Here is a 22,072-nt window from a genome sequence, read left to right on the forward strand (position 1 = left end):
TCCTCCCTCCACACTGCTCAGCTTACTGACTATTGGGGCAGTCAGTACTTCTCCCTCCTCTCCTCTCTCTTCAGATCCTGTTCCCACATGAATAGCTCCAATGTTTACTTTTGCTTCCATTCATAATATTTCTGCATATAATAGAGATGTTGGTATGACTTTGTTACAGCTTCGCTGCTGCCTATAAAGATCTGAATAGCTGCAGTGATTCTGATCAGAGCTAGATTCAGCAAGATTAGTAGACCTTCACCAGAAAGAAATGTGTTGGGAGGAATGAGCTTTTGCTACAAAGAGCGCAACTGCATAAAAGTAGCTGAAAGTTAACAGGTGTCTAGTTTCTGTGGATTTTTAAAGCCGGAAGGGGTCAGCAGGTCATCTTGTCTGACTTTCTGCATTACACAGGCTATATAATTTTATCTAGTTCTTTCTGTATTGAGCACAATAACTTGTTTGAAGCATATTTTCTAGAAAGGTGTCCTGTGTTGAATTAGAGAATCTACCATTTTCCTTGGTAGTTTGTTCCATTGGTTGTTAATCACCCTCCCTGTAAAAATTCTACAAACAAAATTATGTAAAAAACTTCCTTATCAGGGTCATAAGAAAGTGTCATATCCTGTAATTTTTTTTTTTAGTGTCTGCGTTTCGTGAATTCTGTATTTGCTACACTATTGGCAAGTTAGGGATAATGAGGTAGGTTTAAATGACTTCATACGGTCACATGTTTGAAGTTTACAAATGTGCTAACATGACTAAAAATTTGGGTAATATACCCAGACTGTTCTTTCCAATTTTCCTGGGGTAGTTCCACATCAGTCTGCCACCCATCCTCCATTGCTGTCTTTTTATTTTCTTCCTTTAAACCAGTGATTCCCAACCTTTTTTTGCTCGAAGGCCACAGATACCATTTTTACAACCCTAAAGAGCCACCAGTCTCTGCCAGCAGGTTCCCCCTCCTCCCCACTGCCTCCTCTCTGATCTCCTGTCTCCCTGGCTGCAGCAGGGAAACCGCACATGTCCTGTTGCCCTGTGTGCTCCACCTGGGTCCCTAGGCAGTGGCTCCCTTCTGTAGCCAGGGGGGTGGAAGATCACTGCTCCCTTCCCTCTGGCTCCAGCAGGGACCCCAGCACCTAGGGATCCAGGAAGACCGCTTTGCTCTCTGCTGGAGCCGGGAGAGAGGGGAGCGCTGATCTCCTTTCCTTCGGGCTCCAGCAGGGAACCCTGCACCTATGTACCTAATTGGAGCGCTTTGGCATGCTCCCTGCTACGGCCAGGGGGAGGGGAGCACTGATCTCCCATCCCCTTGGCTGCAGCAAGGAGCCTGCAGCCATCTTTTACCCCCACAGAAATGCGCTCCGCCTGGGTCCTTAGGCAGAGGATCCTTTCTGCAGCTAGCAGGAGGGGAGCAGTGGGCTACTTTGAAAGCCCCTGTGGGCCACAGATTGGGAACCACTGCTTTAAACTCTTTCTAGGTGACCCCCTCCACCTCCATGGTGTTACCATTAATATTCAAATTTACTTCTCTGTTTCCACCCCTCTGCTCAGTCTCTCAACTCTTCCTGGGTATTCTGCTGCCATCTCAAACTCAATTGATTACAAACTAAACTTCTCATCTTTGCTTCCAATCCCTCTATACTTCCTCATTTCTAGGCTACCTTTCAACTTTCAACTCTTCTGGGTTTGCAGGCATGGTGTCCTGTCACTCTAGTCTCCTGATAAGTCCTGTTGCTTATTTGTTTTGTAACCTTAATCAGTCTTTGTTCCTTTCCATCACAGTTTCTCTATTTTTGTCCATGCTTTGGTCATCTCTAGCATTGATTACTGTAACATTGTCCTCTCTTCTCCCTGCCTCTTCACTTTTGCATTCCTCACAGTCCATCAAAAATGCTGCTGCTGCTCCAACCATATCATTCTTTCACCCCTCCCAGTGCAAATCCCTTCTTTGGCTTTCTATCTCAATTAATCAAATTCAGGCTTCTCGCCATTGCACTCAAGGCCCTGCATGACCTCAGGCTGTCTTGGACTACATCTCTGCTTTTATCTACTTCCACTTTCCCTCCCTTTGGTCTGTCCAGTTCTGTCATCCTATTGCTTCCTTGATGTTCTCCTCCTGACTTCATGCTTGCATTCCTCCTCCTTTGGTGCCTTACCACCAAGTACATCTGAAAGCAATATCCAACACAAATGGTTTTAATCTGTAAAAGTTTAACAGCCCAAGGAGCTGCTACCCTAGGCAAATCAATAGTGACCTATATAAAGGGCACAAACAAGAAGTCTAAGTCAGGTTTCCTGTACTGTGTAGGGCTGCAATATTTACATAGCACTGTAGATGTACATGATTTTATGCAGTGGGTAAACTTGTACATACAAATAACTGGAATCCTTGTGGTTACTGGGAAAAAAGTGAAACGGGTAGCTCAAGTGCAGTTGTTTATTACTGCACTTATCCCCTGATGTATCTAGCTAGCTGCTTTGAATCCTTCTTATATGGAAAAGTGTGGTGTCTTCCTAATAGTAGAATAACTGTATTGGTCTGTATCTGGAAAACTGGAAATATACCCAAATGGTTCTGTTGGGAATGCTCCTGTAACTAACCTACAGTCTATAGATATTTCTTGCTTGTTTGTTGCATCCCTAAGGTGTCCCTTACAGACCTGAGGACCAGATTGATTTCCTGCCCTGGGCAGGGGGTGATTCAGTGCACTTTATTCTGAATAACTAGGCATTAATCTGGATTTTTTTTATTGTTAGGACTGTCAGGATGGTGGATAAGAATATTTACATTGTCCAAGGTGAAATCAATACAGTGGTGGGTGCCATAAAGCGCAATGCTCGATGGAATACTCACACCCATTTGGTAAGTTTGCTTGAGTCGGTGAGATCTATATGTGTTACAAAGAACCTAGAAACTGTAAGTTTTAATAAAATCAAATCTCCTCAAACTAACGCACCCTAGAGTAGTTTTCTAGGTAACAGGAATAATCATTAGCTATGGTATGCTACTCTAGACAGCTTTGACCTTTTACCTGTGTGTGCTTGTAAGCATATATGTTATACTGGCTGACATAGAGAGATGAAGCTGGAAATCTATTGCCCTGTGAGTTGAAAAAGTGACTCAGTTAGGGATATGATTATATACCCTCACATTCACTTTAACATTTTATTCATACCATTGTGGGAATCTCTCCTGGTGTCATGAGTGTCTGAAAGTACTGCCTGTTTCATTTAGCATAGTTTTTACATGTTTTTTGTGTCCTGCCATGGCTGACAGTTTAAAACCATAAGAGCCAGGAAATGTAAATTTGGGACATGGAGTAAGTTAATAAAAATGGGGCATTTTCACCCTTTATATGGTACAGTGTCACTTTTTATCTTTTTACGTCTGTCTTGCTCTTCTGGCTAGCTATGCCATTGGCTGAAATAATTAATAGTTCAAAACCTGATTTGTTAAAAGGTCACTAATGCAAGATTTTTGGTTCATATAATATTCTCAGCCAGCATTTATCAGTTCAACAGTGTATTGTGTATGTGTTGTATGATATCTGTGGTGCACTGTAAAATAGCACATAAAACACAAGTGGCTTTATTCCAAAACAAATGGCTTTAATCTGTCAAACGGCAGGGCTGTTTTGCCTTCTAAAAAGCATTCCTTCATTAGTGTTTGGTGCCTTCCAGTAGGAGATGTGACTGTATATGCATGCAACTTGGAGGAAGGACTGCCTGTGATAATAAAAATGGGCATACTAAATTATGGCTATAGGATGTAGCTAATTTGGTAACTTTCTTACACTGGCTCTGTTTTCAAGTTACTGTTGCAGTTGCCAAGTATCTTTGTTGTGCTCCCATTATAAATCGCTCTGAGGATTAAATTGGTTCATAAGGTTTTGCTCTGGGTGTTAATGTGACATAAAGGATATCTACCCTGAACTTCATTGAGTAGTGAAGAGCTAATCAGAATTCCTTCTTAGGACACTAAAGTCAAAACAGAGTGCTGAGTCTTGAGAGGGCATTGACCCTGAAACGATACAACAGTGGAAAATTGTAAAGGAAAAGTGATGGAATAGGGAGGGACTGAAACTGATGAACCCAACCTACCTATCTTCCCCTTTGGAAAATCTCTCAGTATGGCTTGTTCTGAAGGGAAACGAAAAGGAGATGATATATTTGTAGACTCTGCATACCTTTTTTTATTATGTGACGTAGGAATCCATCTGTCTCATTAATTACTTCCTTTGTGTAACCTGTAGGATGAAGAACGGGATCCGCTGCTGCATAGCTTTAGTCTCCTGAAAGAAGTGCTAAATAACATAAGAGGTAAGTGCACATGTGCATTATGCAGGTATGTCTATCTGATAGAACATGTGTAAATATGGTATGTCTGTACCTGGGAACAAATATAGCATCTTATGTCTGGCACTTTTTATCCAAGGATCAGATATTTAGTAATGGAAAAGCATTAACATGTACACACTTCATAGAAAATAGTAAATCAGTCCACAAGATAGGGGACATGCCTTTTTACTGGGAGTGTGTACACATGCTTATGACTAATCACATACCATTTATGTGCTTATATCAGTTACTCAAACATCTTGCCTGTGTTGTTAGACTTTCATCAAGCTGAGAAATGTTGGGGTCTAGCATACCTGCTTGTTCTGAGGTACGGCATTGCTTTTATAACTTTTTTTCCCTGTAGCACTGGCTAATGAATCTCCCACCCTTTGAAATTATTCTTGTGCTCTGAGCTGTAGACCAAGAGTTTACACTCTGACCATTTGTTTTTTTTTTTTATATTGTGTTGTGTTTATACAATATGTGTGAGGGACACTTCAAATATATTTCTGGGCAATCTGTTGTCGTGACACCCATACCTCTCTGTTCACCCAGGTCTGTCTCTCTAATCCAGTATGTTTGTAGTATTATGTGAAATCAGTGCGTAAACATATGTAGTCTTTCTGTCCAAGTTGTGATAAGTGTTTTGTTCCTGTACGTGGTCATGAGTGATAGGCAAATTCTGCCTGGAAAGCAGCCTCCCATTATTTGATTTCTTCCTCCTTCCATCTCTTAGGACTGCAGGTTTGGTCACCTGCTGTCTGTAATTAATGACAAACAGACTGCAATTTCAATATCAATCTCCTGGGTTCAGGGATGAAATTCTGGTTAGCCTTGCACTGAAGGGAGGCCAGCAGCTGAGACAGATGTTCTTGCAGCGTTTGCTAGGATTTCACTGTTGTTCAACCTTCTTTTTGGAAGTGAACCTATGTGGATTAATTTCCCTGAGCTTTGAGAGGATTGGTCATTCTTACGCTACACATAAACCATAGTCTGCTAGGACCTGATATTGAGCCCAAATGGGTCATTGACACACATCTTTAATGGGCCAGTAGCCCTGTGGAATGTGAGCCATGCTAACTTTCCCCCCCCCCCCCCCCGGAATAGGATGTCTTCTCTGATTGGCAGTGTCAGGGCAGTGGCATTACTTTAAACCAGTCGTATGTTGGCATGAGCCTTTCCCTCTCATACTCACAAGTCAGGTGTGCGTTCTGTTAAATCTCACGAGATCCAATTGTCTCATGACTGAATGTAACAGGAAAACTAGCTTTGAAATCTTATGCAATGGCTGCTTCACTACTGAACTTTGTTGAGAGCCACAAGCATCTTAAGCTTATTTTGAGTTGGTCTCTGCACATTCCCACTGGTGGGCTTTGCCCATTGCTCTGCTGGCACTGAGTTTAGGAACCCTGTTAGAAAGCAGTGTTCATTGGAACTCCAGGTGCACCACCTCCTGGCTCCGAAGAAAGGTTATAGGAGTGAGTCAGTGGAGAGAGAGAGTTCCTTCCTTTTTCATGACTAGCTGCAGGCATAGGGACTTCTGCTCTGTGCCTGGAGAACTAGCTTGGTCTTAAAAAAAAAAAACAAAAAACAAAAAAAACCCAACTCATGTTAGCTTGAAGTACGGTCATTTTAGGTAGGTAGGTAGGTTCTGCCCAGTTCAATTTCTCGATTGTGTTTTGGTTCTGGGGCATCATATCAGACCCTAAAGTCCTTGAGCTAGTTGATGTAAATGTTTTGGAGCCTTCTGTCATCTTCTGAGTTGGATGAACATACCCATTGCCTTCAAAACCTTGGGAAGAACTGTTCCCTGGAATCTTTTTATGACAAACCTCTGAAAAGATAAGGATGTTCTGCTCCATTCCTTAGTTACAAGAACTGCTATGGCCCTCACTTGAGTGAGATTGGGATTCTCTCTGAGGGGCTTCTCCTGAAGTCCTTTCCTGGCAGTGATGAGGGTAACAGACATTAACAGAAATGGTGTGTCAGGCAATAACAAAATTGAACTGGAGAGCCCTGATATTTTCATACAGTCACAATGAGTAGCTGGCAGGGGTGGTGAGCATTTGGGCACTGTCCACAATAAAAAAAACAAAAAACAAAACAGTATGTTCTCTGGAATGAAGGCAACCCAAACTACTAACTGCTCATTATAAAGAGAGAGAGTTCTGTGCGCTGAGTAACCCAGAAGCTTCCTGTGAGCTCCAGAGGCATTATGCAGAAAAGGCCTGTGGCATTCTGTCATGGTAGTGCCAAAATAATGCCATTCACAAGCAGACACTATAATGTGATATCACTTTGATCACAAGGTGCTCTCCTAAACGGGCAGTTTCAGCACCAATCACTGCTCTGCCTTTGTTACTGCCTGAGAACAGGAGACAGATGCTTTGCCCAATTTGCCTGAGCCTTAGGCATGCAATGGAATCCAAGCAGTACTTTGTAATACTGGGGGAGTCTGCTGGAGGATGTCCACTACTATGCTGAGCCCAGCATCTTCTCCAGGCAGTGTGAAGCCAGAGCTTAGCTCTTGCCCAGACTTTCCTTTTCATGTCTCTTTCATTAACTCATGGGAACACACAGCTTTTATATTTAAATTTATTCAAGCTGTAATCTTTGACATTTGAGTTAGCTTTTAGTACAGTTTTGCATTTATAGTAATATATATTATGTATTTTCTCAGTCCCCCAAGAATCCATTTTAATCTGTTCCGGATGCAAATTTCAGGCTGCCTTGTCCCATCTCCCCTCTTGCTCTTCCCCTCCCCTCCCCCCATGGAGCATGTTTGATCAGGTGTGGCAGGAATATCCACTGTCAAGCTGCGCCCTTTATATTAGTCAATATTATCCTTCCCTCCCTCCCACTCCCTTCATTCTCCTCTGGGCTTTACCAGTTGATTTATAATTTTGGAATTCTCATCGGAGTCTGTAATACAGTTTGTTCATTATTTAACCAAAACCTGTTTAATGAGCAGAGACAGGCAATGTAAATGTTAGGCAAGTTGCGGTGGAGTACCTTTTGTTCTCCTCTGAGCTGGTGGATATTTAACTCTGTCCTGACTGTAATGCTTAAATACCTTGGTGTGGGGTATATAGATGCACCCTATTGCCCCCAGCAGCTCAAGATTTTTCACTTCAAAGGGTTGCTCATCAGGGGAAAGTAAACTGCATAATACAGTCATAATTTGAGTTACCAACAATAATGAAAATCCCCCACTAACTTGTGGTAGACCAGCTGTTCACAAGATAAGCAGAGTTTCAGGTGGAACAATGTCAAGGCAGACCCTAGGGGGTAGTGTTTGTCGAAGAGACTCTTGCTCATTGGGAAATATTATGGTAACGTAGAGCATGGGATTTGTTAAATTTCTAAAGTTCATACAACTTCCATAGCAAAGGCCTTTTGTCCTCCTTGGACCTAAACTTTGTGGCATGATTCCTGAATTCTGTAGCAATGTGGTGCTGAAACTTAAATTGAAGCTGTCACAAAATTTACATTTTTAAAGATGTTTTTAGTAATTTGAAAATGAATAATACAGTTAGTACAATAGACACAGTGCACTCTTTTTTGTTTAGTTTATGTTCTCACTTTTTTATCATTATTTTTGGTGTTCAGTGTGCTGCAGATTTTTGTATTGATGCGCAGTTGCAACAAAAGTAGTAAGTACGTTAGAAGTCTTCACAGTGGATAGGTAGGGGGCTTTTGGCACACTGAGAAGTGTGGGAGGCAGTCTGGGATAAGCTTCTACTAAAGCTTTTTACTAAAATAATCAGTTAAATATTGTTGCTCATGTAAGCCCTAGTCTGGGTGGGGGTCTTGTTTTGCTAGACACTACAAACATGAATTACTTCATGACCTCATAAACAAACTAGAGAAATAGGGCCTAGCTGAACCTCATATAAGGTGATTACACAATTGGATTGAAAAGCATACTCAGGGTCGTTATCAATGGTCACAATCGAGCTGGAAGTGTATGTTGAGTAGGGTTCCACAGGGATCTGTCCTGGTTCCACTTCTATTCAATATCTTAATAAATGATTTGGATAATGGCATAGAGAATACACTTATAAAGTTTGTGGATTATGCCAAACTAGGAGGGGTTGCAAGGGCTTTGGAAGTCAAAATGATCTTGACAAACTGGAGAAAAGGGCTGAAGTAAATAGCATAAATTAAATCGTGACAATTGCAAAGTAGTACGCTTAGGAAGGAATAATCAATTGCACAAATACAAAATGGGAAATGACCGCCTAGGAAGGAGTACTGCAGAAAAGGATCTGATGGTTATAGTGAATCACAAACTAAATATGAGTCAATGTAATGTTGTTACCAAAAAAAGCAAACATCATTCTGGGATGTATTAGCAGGAGAGTTGTAAGCAAGACATGAGAAGTAATTCTTCCATTTTACACAGCACTGATAAGGCCTTACCTGGGTATTGTGTCCAGTTCTGGGCGCCACACTTTGGGAAAGATGTGGCAGACTTGGAGAAAATCCAGAGGAGAGCAATAAAAATGATTCAAGGTCTAAAAAACATGAGGAAAGATTGAAAAAAAATTGGGTTTTTAGTCTGGAGAAGAGAAGACTTGGGGAGGAGGGGGGATATAACAGTCTTCAAGTACATAAAAGGTTGTTATAAAGAGAGTAATAAATTGTTCTCCTTATCCCCTGAGGACAGGACAAGATCATAGAATATTAGAGTTGGAAGGGACCTCAGGAGGTCATCTAGTCCAACCCCCTGCTCAAAGCAGGACTAACCTCAGCTATATCATTCCAACCAGGGCTTTGTCGAGCCTCACCTTAAAAACCTCTAAGGATGGAGATTCCACCACCTCCCTAGGTAACCCATTCCAGTGCTTCACCACCCTCCTAGTAAAAAACTTTTTCCTAATGTCCAACTTAGACCTCCCGCCCTGCAACTTGAGACCGTTGCTCCTTGTTCTGTCATCTGCCACCACCGAGAACAGCCTAGCTCCATGCTCCCTGGAACCCCCTTTCAGTTAGTTAAAGGCCGCTATCAAATCCCCCCTCACTCTTCTCTTTTGCAGACTAAACAAGCCCAGTTCCCTCAGCCTCTCCTCATAAGTCCTGTGCTCCAGCCCCCTAATCATTTTGGTTGCCCTCCGCTGCACTCTCTCCAACTTGTCCACATCCTTTTTGTAGTGGGGGGCCCAAAACTGGACACAATACTCTAAATGCGTCCTCACCAATGCCGAATAGAGGGGAATAATCACTTCCCGTGACCTGCTGGCAATGCCCCTCCTAATGCAGCCCAATATGCCATTAGCCTTCTTGACAACCAGGGCACACTGCTGACTCATATCCAGCTTTTTATCCACCGTTACCCCCAGGTCCTTTTCTGCAGAGCTGCTGCCCAGCTCGTCGGTCCCCAGTCGATAGCTGTGCATGGGATTCTTCCTTCCTAAGTGGAGGACTCTGCACTTGTCCTTGTTGAACCTCATTAGATTTCTTTTGGCCCAATCCTCCAGTTTGTTTAGGTCACTCTGTATCCTATCTCTACCCTCCAGGGTATCTACCACTCCCCCCAGCTTAGTGTCGTCCGCAAACTTGCTGAGGGTGCAATCTACCCCATCCTCCAGATCATTAATAAAGATGTTGAACAAAACCGGCCCCAGGACCGACCCCTGGGGTAAGATGCAAAGGGCTTACATTGCAACGAGAGAGATCTAGGTTAGACATTATGAAAAACTTCATAACTGTCAGGGTGTTTAAGCACTGGAACAAATTATCTAGGGAGGTTGTGGAATCTCAGTTGTAGGCAGTTTTTAAGAACTGGCTAGACAAACATTTGTCAGGGATGATCTAGATAATACTTCGTCCTGCCTCAGTGCAGGGGACTGGACTAGATGACCTGTCCAGGACCCTGTCCAGTCCTACATTTCTATGATTCTGTGCCCTGAACCACCTACATATAAATGATGACATCTAGGCTTAATCCGCAGTGGTGAAATTAAAAAATATCCATATCCTGGGAGATTGCTAGAACTGGTTGGAGCCATAGTATGGGCTTCTGAAATTGAGGCCTGTTTTTATCACAACTTAAATGTAGACCTGCTTTTCAGCAAGTTGAACTTAAATGCTGGTAGAAATATGTCCAGGTGCCAGAGCCTTAGCTACACTGGAGCTTCCATCAGTTCTAATGTGGGTTCAGCTGAACTGGTGGAAACTTTTATTTGAAATCTGAGGAAACTTACGAGGTAAGACCCTGTTGAGTTGAATGGAGCAGTTAACGCAGTTCAGAATAATGGTTTCAGGCTGTCAATAAACTCAAGACATTACTGCTATGGTCTGTTGTGGTTTGTGCACAAAAATGTTTTTCCTGGCAACTTTTGTGGCTGTTGAATTCATGGGACTCTGCTGATAGGTGTGAAGCTTGAGAAGAACTGTCACTACTGCAGTAAGTCTCCTCCTTTTGGAATGAGGTATGAATGGTACCCTATTCTAATGGTGCTGGCTTGTACCCACAGACTGGAGAACATGTGCTTAGCAGAAACAACCCAGAAGGAAAACTGAAATTGGTAGCACTGCTTATCTCCCAGTAGTGCTTTCCTCACTCAGTTCCCATAATCAGAGCAAGCTAGGATTTTAATGAATGAGTTGCTGCTTAATACTGTGTTCAGTGCCTTGTGGGCAGTCCTAAACTCTCTGGCACTGAAAAATCTTGTGTATGTCAGTGGTGTAGTGGGAGAAGCAGATTTCTGTGAAAATTGTGTGTCTATTTAAATAAGGCTTTTACTAGGTAAACACACCTGTGAGGAGGTGCCTATTGGAGTAGGGGGCCACGAGTGCCATGCTTGGGATGTTTGAGTTCTTTCATTCTGTAGGCCGAGTGGCTGCAAAGTAAGCCATTAGAAGTACTTGACTTCATGCACACTCATGACATTTTAAATTAATGTGTATAGCAGGGTCAGAGGAATCTGTCCATGGCTTATTTCAGACAAGAAACTGTTGAAAAATCTCCACCTTAGGGGGTTAGCAGGGTACAGTTAAGAGCTGGCTAAAGGTCAAACAATTGTAACCAGAAGAGAATCTGTGCCCAGCCTGCTAATTTAATACACTTGTTGTGGTAGCCATCAGTTTTCTGGTACTGAAATTGGATGCACACTTCACTCTTTTATGTCTCAACTTTTCATAGAATCATAGAAATGTAGGGCTGGAAGGGACCTTGAGATGTCATCAAATCCAGCCCTCCTGTGCTGTGACAGGACCAAGTGAACCTCAACCATCCCTGATAGGTGTGTGTCCAACTTGTTTTTAAAAGCTTCCAATGATGATTCCACAACCTCCCTTAGAAGGCTATTCCAGAGATTAGCTACCCTTCTACTTAGAAAGTTTTTCGTGATATCTAACTTTAACCTTCCTTGCTGCAGATTAAGCCCATTACTACTTGTTCTACCTTCACTGGAAGTCCAAATGTGTGCTTGAGGGGGTGAGGGGTCAAAGAGCCACATGCAATAACAATGCAGAAATTCTCTCCTGGTTTGGAATTAATTTAAAAAATATTTTCTGATACCTTAGTTTTGATTCAGCTTTTAAGATCCAGTAATTTGCAACAGTACAAATGAGTATATGACTTTGTGACCTAGGTTAGTTTGATTCTCAGTGCAGTTGAAGTGTTTCTAAACAGAATATGACCATAGCTATGGCATGTTTGGAAGCAGTTCACACTGGCAAGAAAAATCCCTTTAAAAGTTTGCAAGTTAGATGACATGAATAAATGAATTGCCTCTCATGGTATCTTGCCATCTCCTGTCGCTTTTGTTTCAGTCTGCAGTTACAGTGATAATTCATTCGATTTACTATTCTGAGCTTTTTCAGGAGGTTACTGGACTTCCTTTCTTGATGTCAGGTCTCGACTAAACTGTGAGATAAGACACTTTATTGTATTTATACAGCCATCTGCAGCATTAGTGCAGCTCAGCTAAGGAGAGGCATGAGTCTTGTACTTTTCAAGATAACTGTCTATACCAAGGATGGTATACACCAGTCAGTGTAACTGGGAGTAGTAGGATGAATCTGAGCAAGTGAGGACTTCCTAATGATGAGATGTATTAGACCAGAGGTTCTCAGTCTGAGGGTTGTGATCTCTGAGGGGGTCATCAGGTTATTATGGGGGGTCGTGAGCTGTCAGCCCCCACACATGCTGGTAAGGGTGGCATGGCATGGGGGTGCTCATCACTTTTGGGGGAGGAGGTATCACAGCCTGAAATATTTTCAGAAGGGGTCCCAGTTTGAGAACACCTGTATTAAACTCTAGTGTGTTTTCCCAAGAGGAGGGATAGAAGAAAGCACTGTGTTTGTCATTTAATATTAAACTGGAAGTAGTTGAGAATACACATGGAACTATCCTTTGTAGACAGATCTATTAAGTCATCTAACCCATCCCTCAAAGCTTTGAATCTTTAGTCCAAGTGGTGAGGATGGTGTTGTGCTATGAACCTTCTTAAATGTAAAAGCCAAAAAAGAAATGCAAATAGTTATGGCTGGGGAGGTTAGCCATAGTGGCACTATGGTTGTCCCTTTCCTTTCTTCTCACCTCATTCTGCCTTCTATCTCATTTGTTCCATATAGAATCATAGAATATTAGAGTTGGAAGGGACCTCAGGAGGTCATCTAGTCCAACCCCCTGCTCAAAGCAGGACTAACCTCAGCTATATCATCCCAGCCAGGGCTTCGTCAAGCCTCAGCTTAAAAACCTTTAAAGATGGAGTTTCCACCGCCTCCCTAGGTAACCCATTCCAGTGCTTCACCAACCTCCTAGTGACAAACTTTTTCCTAATGTCCAACCTAGACCTCCCCAACTGCAACTTGAGACCGTTGCTCCTTGTTCTGTCATCTGCCGTCACTGAGAACAGCCTAGCCCCATCCCCCCTGGAATCCCCTTTCAGGTAGTTAAAGGCTGCTATCAAATCCCCCCTCACTTTTCTCCTCTGCAGACTAAACAAGCCCAGTTCCCTCAGCCTTTCCTCATAAGTCTTGTGTTCCAGCCCCCTAATCATTTTGGTTGCCCTCCGCTGGACTCTCTCTAACTTGTCCACATCCTTCCTGTAGTGGGGGGCCCAAAACTGGTCACAATACTCTAAATGCGGCCTCACCAATGCCGAAAAGAGGGGAATAATCACTTCCCGCGTCCTGCTGGCAATGCTCCTCCTAATGCAGCCCAATATGCTATTAGCTTTCTTGACAGCCAGGGCACACTGCTGACTCATATCCAGCTTTTTATCCACTGTTACCCCCAGGTCCTTTTCTGCAAAACTGCTGCCTAGCTCATCGATCCCCAGTCTGTAGCTGTGCATGGGATTCTTCCGTCCGAAGCGCAGGACTCTGCACTTGTCCTTGTTGAACCTCATCAGATTTCTTTTGGCCCAATCCTCCCATTTGTTTAGGTCCTTCTGTATCCTATCCCTACCTTCCAGGATATCTACCACTCCCCCAGCTTAGTGTCATCTGCAAACTTGCTGAGGGTGCAATCTACCCCATCCTCTAGATCATTAATGAAGATGTTGAACAAAACCGGCCCCAGGACCGACCCCTGGGGCATGCCGCTTGTGACTGGCTGCCAGCTAGACATGGAGCCATTGATCACTACTCGTTGAGCCCTATGCTATAGCCAGCTCTCTATCCATTTTACAGTCCATTCATCCAACCCATACTTCTTTACCTTGCTGATAAGAATACTATGGGAGACAGTATCAAAAGCTTTGCTAAAGTCAAGGTCTGTCACGTCCACCGCTTTCCCCACATCCACAGAGCCAGTTACCTCTTCATAGAAAGCACAAAGGGACTACATTAACGTTTCACAGGCAACCTTTAATACTGGCATTTCCTAATTTTTGTATTCTTCACTTTGTAATCTTACCATTCTTTTAATGTAGTTTTTGGGATGTAATTTAAGAGTGGTGGGGTGGATTAACACTGCAGTCATTTGTCTTCCTATCTAATGGCTAATGCCTGGCAGGTAGAGGGAGGCAGTGGTGCTATTGGAAGGAATTGTTTCCTGCCCTCTAATCCTGAGGGACCCTCAGGAGTTAGATGGACAAGCACTCCTGGCTGTTCTTTTGTAGACTTCCCACAGTGTGCTTGTTCTGTAACACCAGCCCTCTGTTACCACTTCAAGACTGGGCTCTGAAGAGCTGCCACATGTGCACAGCTCGCATCTGACTCTCTCTTGTTCCACGCTTGTTGAGCAATTACTTTCCCACTTGTTGAGCACTCCATTATTTTCTTCAGTTACTGCTTCTGTGTGAAGTGGGGCCATGAAGGAAACGGCCTAATGTACTGTACATTAGAGGGCAATAAGTTGCAGTTTGATTTGGTAGAAAGTCTGAGCCAGACACGATGCTGAAATCAAGATTCCTCTTAAGTCATCCATGTAGGGTTTATTCCGGGTGTTTGTGACTATGTTGTCTTTGTCTTGGTCACTGGAGTCTTAGGGTAAAAGGGGCTGTGGGTCATTGCAGACTCCAAGGATGATGGTATTGTACTAAGAATCCTCTGGAAATAGAAGTATTCATGAAATTGTCCTGAATTCAATAAGGGTTCACAGAATATGTATCTCTTCCCCTTTTGTTCCCTTCTCACTGGCCATTTAAAATTTTGCACATTGAACATTAAAGCTTCAATAATAGTAAACATGAGAGGAAACAAACTTTTATCAGGTAACAAAGGGGATATTTCCTGCTAGTGAATGTCTGCATTAGCAGAATAGGAAGTCCTGGTCAGGACTCTGCCCCTATTTGTGCTAAGTGTTGTACAAATGCATGTGAAGACAATCCCTGCCCCACAGAGCTTATAGTCTAAGCAAAGTGGTGGAAGCAGAAGGAAACAATCAAATTATGCAATTTTTATACACACTTGCGTTTTTAAGTGGTTAACCCCCCAACTTGGCCATCATTGGCTGATTGCTAATAAGTGTTCCAGCAGAGGTGGTTTGAAGGAAAAAGGTAGTAGCCTAATGGGTTAGTTAAGGAAGAGCATTCCATGTTAAAGGGAATCATGGAAGAAAGTGCAGAGATAGTGTGTAACAAACTGATGAACGAGTAAGACGAGCCAGCAAGTTGGGAGGACCGGTGAGCAACAAGTTAACTGGATGTATTGAATGAAATATCATTGGCAGTCCCATCAACAGCCAGTTAGTTACTTTAACAAAGAGGGATGTGCAGCTGTTGGTTATCCAAAGTAAAGCTGGCTTACACAAGTTATTCCCTCTAAGGTGATTATATCTTGTGTCTCTGCTGCCCAAGTGCTGTGTGATGTCCTGAGAATTTCAGGGCATCAAGAGACATTTTTTCTGTGCTCAGGGAGAATTTAATTTCTTCCTAGAGAATACAGGCCCTCCTCAAGCTAAGTTCTTAAGACCAACGTTTTGTGCTTGACTGTTTGGTGTTTCAGTTCTTGATGGGAATAATTTGAAGCCTGCATATGCATAAGTAAACCTACATTAAGTTGCAGACTTGAGAAAGACAACTGGATAAACATAATTTACAACAGCCTCCAGGCCACTGAAGGTGTAACCTATATCTCTCTAGTAAACGACCTCCTTTGCAATGATTCCAAGTTACGTGCAGAGTGGAGGTTTGGGGCACACCTCATGCATTATTTTAATGTGGCTTGTAAGGGTGAAGACTGATGTAGTGCAGTGTGATAGGAATGTAGATTGCTCAGTGGAAGAATGTGACTGGGAATGCAGAGTGTTAGTATAGGTGGGTGAAAGTACATCAAAATGGGGGAGCACTGGTGTCCTAGGTATCACAGGGAAGTGGTTGTGAGTTTGGGGAGTGCATGGGAATGGGATTTGTTCATGGAGTAAGGAACAATAATACTTGAGTTAGAGATGTATGTAAATATTGGTGGGACAGTACATTGTATTATAAAATCGAGTTGAACAAAATGTATTTCAGGAAGTGCTCTTTATCAACTTTTTGAATTTTTTCAAATAATCATAGCAGTTATTTTAGAAAATGGATATTTTCTAATCGGTAGTTTATAAAAGTGAGCTGCATCAGAAGTTCAGTTGGCCAACATGAGTTCCTAACTGTGGAACATTAACTTCTGGAGGAGGGGCAAGTCACCTTCACTTCATACCTCTCTTCACTCTAAATCAGCATGGAATTTGTCAGAATATAAATTAGTGCTTGGGAAGTCCAGGCTCCCCATCCTGTGGTTGCACTACTAGACTATAGTGTCAGCACTGCTAGGATATAGTTACAAAATGGTGCAACCTTTCAGAAACCATTGCCGAGTTTGCTCAGTACAGCTGTATGAACACTCACATGATCAGAAATATTTTTCAATGTGTAACAAGTAAAAGACACTGCACAATCTTAAACAACACAGAAAATTTCAAAACACCTGCTCACCTTTGATCCATTTTAACTTCACCTATTAGGAGTTTGTCATTAAAATGTCTTTTCTATTTCTCCTAGTAGCTTGCAGGAAAGCGACCTTAATTTGGAACGTACTTAGCAAGGGGAAGCCTGTCTGGAGTTGTGAGACAGAATCTAGTTTTACTTTGGTTCAAGTTTACTCGTTATTTAACAAATGTAAGTGGCTAATATTTTAACTAAATACCTCCTGTTTACAAAGTTAAGTTCTTAATACACAGTTAGGGAATGGCCAGAGTAGTAACTGTGGAGTCCAGGGTGTGGTTGCCTCCACTGAGCTCAGATTAGATCCTGATCATGGCCTGTTCAAGGGTTGGAGTCCATTAGGCTTGGGTATGAAATTGGGAGGAGCTTTTGTGCTAGAACAGAAGGAAGGGAGTGGTGGTGGTATTATGCAGCTGACTGCAGTAAGATCATGCAAGAGCTGTTTACATAAGAAGCTTCATTAACTGCACTTAGGAGTTTGGATGTTCTTCAGGGCTGGATTAGACAGTTTATGTTGGTTTGATATTCAACTCTGTGTATAAGAACTGAACTGGCTGCTACGGCACCAAAGGAGGAGACCTTACTGGCTGATCATCCTCTCCAATCTGATGCTTTTACATTACTCATTCAAGGGTAGTCTGTATTTCTGCTAACATTTAAGTTTTACACAAAATAGCTGGAATTTCCTAGTCTGAGGAGCAAATAACAGTGATTCAGCACTCAGGTTTAGTAAATATTTTGAAAGTTCTCTCTCCTGCACTCCTCAGCTCATCCATGCTTCAAAAATGCTTTGCCCTAGCTGAATGAAATAAGTGGTCATATGTTACATTACTGCTTTAATTCTAAAATAGTCAGATTACTGAAGCAAAGTCAAGACCATGTTCCTGACATCTATCTCAGTGACACTGTAGTTTTTAAAGGACATTCTTAACACACATGTTGAAACATTTACCAACGTTAAAATAGCTTATGATCAGTAGGGAATGTCTTCTAGAATTTAAATCTCATATTTAAGTCTCCCATCTTAATGCTGAGCAGTTACCCCCAATAATTTTTGTTCAGTAAAAAGTAATTGTTTATTGTAGGGTGGAAGAGTCAGCTTATTGAACACCACTGTCCCCAGAGCTGTGTATACTCTTGTTGACCCAGTTATTGATGCTGGTACACAAATGGAGGGGTAAGCAAAATCCTGCCTTGTTGGCTTCTGTTCCATTAGGAACACAGGGGAAGAAATATCAATGTTTGCTAAATGAAAAAGGAGCATCTTGTCAGGGAAACGTATGTTGCCTTTTAGTGTCTCAGAGGATGTTGGAAACAGTGGAGAGGAACAAATTAAAAGGCACAGCTATCATTTTATTAATTCAAGGAGATACTTGGGAGAGGGAAGAGAACATTAATACAAAAAGCAAGATTATTGGCCATTCCTTTTATTTATTCCCTCTTGTTGCCAGTTCAGGAAAGCTTCCTTTTGAATGAGTTGTCGCTCTTAGTCCAGCTTCTGAGGGACGTTCAGTGATGTTTTAATGCCAGTTTATGACAGCTTAGTCCTTTCCATGGTTTAAAACACGAAATCACAAGGACAGTCGGTTACTGCTTTTCTGTGGCCCTCAAGAAAGGAGGGAAGGAAAAAATAAAGGAATCCTTGGCGTTAAACCTTGATCTTTGGAAAACACGCTAACTTGGCCCCCACTGTTCAATTGGTTCAGTATTAACAGACCTCTTGTGGTGTAAGCAGGATCTCATTGAAATCACTGGGGGGCTTGTCTATGCTTAAGGGTTTGCAAATATGGCTGTGCCAGTAGAATTATACTAGCAACCTCTCCTCCTCTTCCACCCCCTCCCCCCCAGTTGAAATGTAGCTTATAGCAGCAGAAAGTTCTTCTGTCAGTATAGCTTATGCCGGTACACCAAACAGGCTAAGCTGTACTAGCAAAAGGACATTTTTGCCACTATAACTGTCTATACTAGTGCTTTTGCTAGCACAGCTATGTCAGGGGGAGTGATTTTTTTTTCTTCCCCTCCTGTACTCCCCCAACTCCTAACTGGCATAGCATTGTCAGCAAAATTTAAATACAGACCAAGCCTGGGTCTTTATACTTGTTCCAGGATCAGCTTGTGCAGGTCTCGGTGCATAATTGGGTCCTTCATGAAGGATATTGTGAACACTGAGAAGTGAAAGTGTCAGTCCAGAAGTCTACTAGAATGTAGGCTTAACTCTCATTGTGATGTGTTTAATATCTTCTTTAGCAGCTGTGTCCTAGGATAAAATTCAAGAGCCCTGTTGGGTAAAACTGCTTGAATTTGAAGGTAGTTGCTAAGTACCCAAATCGCTGTAGTTAGGCAAAATCAGCCTAGCTTCAGTAGCATCTGCGTTCATTAAAAGGAATCAGAAAACCATGAGAATTTCCATCATTTCTGTTCTCTCAGACTTTTCCTTAGAGCTATGAATAAGGTAGTTCATATGGCTTCCTTACACTCATAAACAGTCTTTAGTAACCAGTGTTAATCTGTGACTGTTTTTAAGACGTAATCTTTCTTTTTCTTTAACCTGTCTATAATAATGAAATAAAGTTTATCCATCTTAGGCCAGGGTCTACCCTACAAACTTACATTGGTATAACTACAGGGGTATGAAAAATCCACACTCCCAAGCGATGCAGTTGTACCAACCTAACCCCTGGTATAGACACTGCTATGTCAACAGGAGGGCTTTTTACATCAACATAGTTACTGTCTCTTGCGGAGGTAGATTAACTACACCAATGGGAGAAGCTCTCCTCTTGGCATAGTGGTATTTTCACTGAAGTGCTAAAGTGGCGCAGCTGCACCACTACAGCGTTTTAAGTGTAGACAATTTAAAGCACAACTTAAATATAACTTTAAATGTGTGTACAAAATGTCTCTCAAGTCTTGTCTTCGCTGCGGAGTTAACTCTAGTTGTAATTCAAATATTATCCCTAACTAGAATTCTGTCCACACCCACACCCTTAAATTGAGGTGGTGCTGCTTTCAAATTTCAATGTGGCCAGTCAGAAATGTATGGGCCACATCTCAAGTTATCACAACATGTCAGCTGCTAATACAATCACTCTGCAGCTAAAACAATCACTCTCTGTTAATTTGCAGTGTGGCTGCTCTCACTTGAGCTAGGTTAATTTAGGATGAGTTAACAGCCTATATAATCTTGTGGAAATTCATGAATAATATTTGTAAAACTTTCTAACAATCTAGTTCAGATTGGAGTAGATAGTTAGATACTAGTAACTTGTGGATCTCAGGCAACAGAAAACGAAAGTGAAATAATGGAGGGAAACCACTATAAAGTACTCTGAATATTTATGGTAGTGATAGATTAGAAACTGGCCATTGTTACTTTTGTATTAAAGGTGCAATCAACTGAAATCACTATTTTAAACACTTCTTTTAGTATGTATCTGATATCCCATTAGAAATCTCCAAGTGAAATTTTTCACTCCGCTGTCGTCCCCAGCTTTAAAATTTGTTTTTATGTGGCACTTCTTAGTCATATGGACTTTTACAGACCATCCTTGTACTTGTGCATGGGCACTGGTGCACATGAACTACTCTGCAAGGTCACATGCTAGCTCTCACTCCAGAGGAACAGCAGGTGACAATACCAGCTGTTCAGATCTGTGTTAGATGCTTGAATTTGAGCAGCTGTATGAATCTGCTATTAAATTGTAATTTGCACCACTTTTCACTTGACCCTACTTTGCACCAGCCAGCATTTCTTACACCAACATCTTCCAATATTCCCCACAAGATACTGGTTTTTCCCCTTGTTTGTTAGTTCCCAACCTTCCCACATATGATACCTCTCCCAGGCATACACAGATCATACATTTGCATAGGGTGCTATTGTGGGCCAAACCTAAAAGGAAAAACATCAGAAAAAATAGTAGTGTAGAAGGCTTTAAGTAAAAAGGAGTAATTGCTTTGGCATACATTTCTGTAAACTGTTTCATGATTGAACACTTGTGATGTGAATAACTTCCAATCCAAAAACATTAGGTCCAGAAGTAATAATATCCAGAAGTAATTTTTGTTTAAAGTGAAGGGTATCCTTTGTCATCAAGGACAGCTAAGAGGTGCCCTCTTCTTCACAGTGTCCCACACTGATACCAGGTAGCCAGAGAAGGCTTATTATACAAATGTGCTGTTAAGAGAAGGTTGCAATGATTTTTAACTCCATTTTGAATAATAAAATTGGTCTGACTGTGAATTTTAATATTATTTACCCACAGCTGGTTTCAACTTTTACTTTTTATTTAAAAAGCTTAATTGTGAGCTGTAAAAACTCTCAGTTAAGCCTGTTAAATAAACCCTGGAAAGGTTGAAACTGCCTGTCTGCTGTTTCCAGGGGAATTTTTAGAAATAAAAAACCTTCCACTCTTCCCCTGCAACTTTTCTTACTCTCTCTTCCACTTTTCTCCTTTCCTCTTACGTCACTGGTACCATATCTGCACTATAGGGACTATAATGGCATAACTGCAGTGCCATAGCTATGCTGACATAATCCTGTAATATAGATGCAGCCTACAGCGATATAAGGGGTTTTTCCATTGCTGTTGGAATACCACCTCCCCGAGTGATGATAGCTAGGTCAACAGAAGCATTCTTCCATTTACCTAAGTGCATCTATAGTGAGATTTAGGTTGACATAACTACAGCTCTCAGGTGAGTGAAAAGACTGCTCTTGGATCTTCTGGACCAGTTCCCAATAAGATCTCAAGATGGTTTTCCCCTGCCAATAAGGTGCATAGAGATCCAAAAATCTTCTGCAATTTAAAAAATAAAATAAAAATTGTTTAGTTCCTAGAGGCCCCGCTCAGGAATGGAACCCATGGCGCAAAGCCCTGTGCAGAGCTTGTGAATAAGCATGTTTTAAAAACAGAAGACAAGAGGCTGAGGGAGAGGTGGAGCAGTTTTGTTTGAATTCTTAATGGGAATGAATATCATGGTCCTTGTTGGTTTGTAGCAGCAAGCTCTATCTTACAAAATCACTTCCTGTTGGAGACAGGGGCAAGCTGCCTATAATGAAGTTATGCCTGAGAGGAACAAAATGGGAATGGGGTGGGGGCAAGCGCGTGTGCCTCTGCTCTTATTTTGTCCCTACCAGGCACATATATGTTGGGTAGGGGATGCAGGGGGACATAGAGAACATAATGATAAAAAATATGAAGCATCCATGGTTCAGAGAAAATACAAGTAAAGTACAGGAAAATAATCAGGTTTATCACTGCTCAGCATGTGTAACTTGAAGAAGGGTTCTAGACTTTCAGTAGTTCATTTGGTCCTTACCCCTCTGCCCCTAGGATGGCAACCTGCCTGGAACATTACTC

The 22,072-nt window shown here is 42.0% G+C and overlaps 1 protein-coding gene across 7 annotated transcripts in view; it reads left to right on the top strand.

Moving 5' to 3' along the window:
- GBF1 (golgi brefeldin A resistant guanine nucleotide exchange factor 1) overlaps positions 1-22,072 on the top strand; it is a 203,083-nt gene that overhangs the window by 23,515 nt on the left and 157,496 nt on the right. For 5 of the 7 annotated variants that reach the window (XM_067536029.1, XM_067536106.1, XM_067536181.1 and 2 more), the window contains exons 2-4: positions 633-690; positions 2,749-2,854; positions 4,245-4,311. In XM_067536029.1, coding sequence (XP_067392130.1) covers positions 633-690; positions 2,749-2,854; positions 4,245-4,311 — 231 coding nt within the window. The remainder of the gene's footprint in view (positions 1-632; positions 691-2,748; positions 2,855-4,244; positions 4,312-22,072) is intronic. The other 2 variants (XM_067536418.1, XM_067536263.1) reach the window with 1 other exon arrangement.

The sequence above is a fragment of the Emydura macquarii genome, unplaced genomic scaffold (genome assembly GCF_026122565.2).
Source record: "Emydura macquarii macquarii isolate MOO-44397 ecotype Brisbane River unplaced genomic scaffold, CSIRO-AGI_Emac_v2 contig_67, whole genome shotgun sequence".
NCBI classification, from domain to species: Eukaryota; Metazoa; Chordata; order Testudines; family Chelidae; genus Emydura; species Emydura macquarii.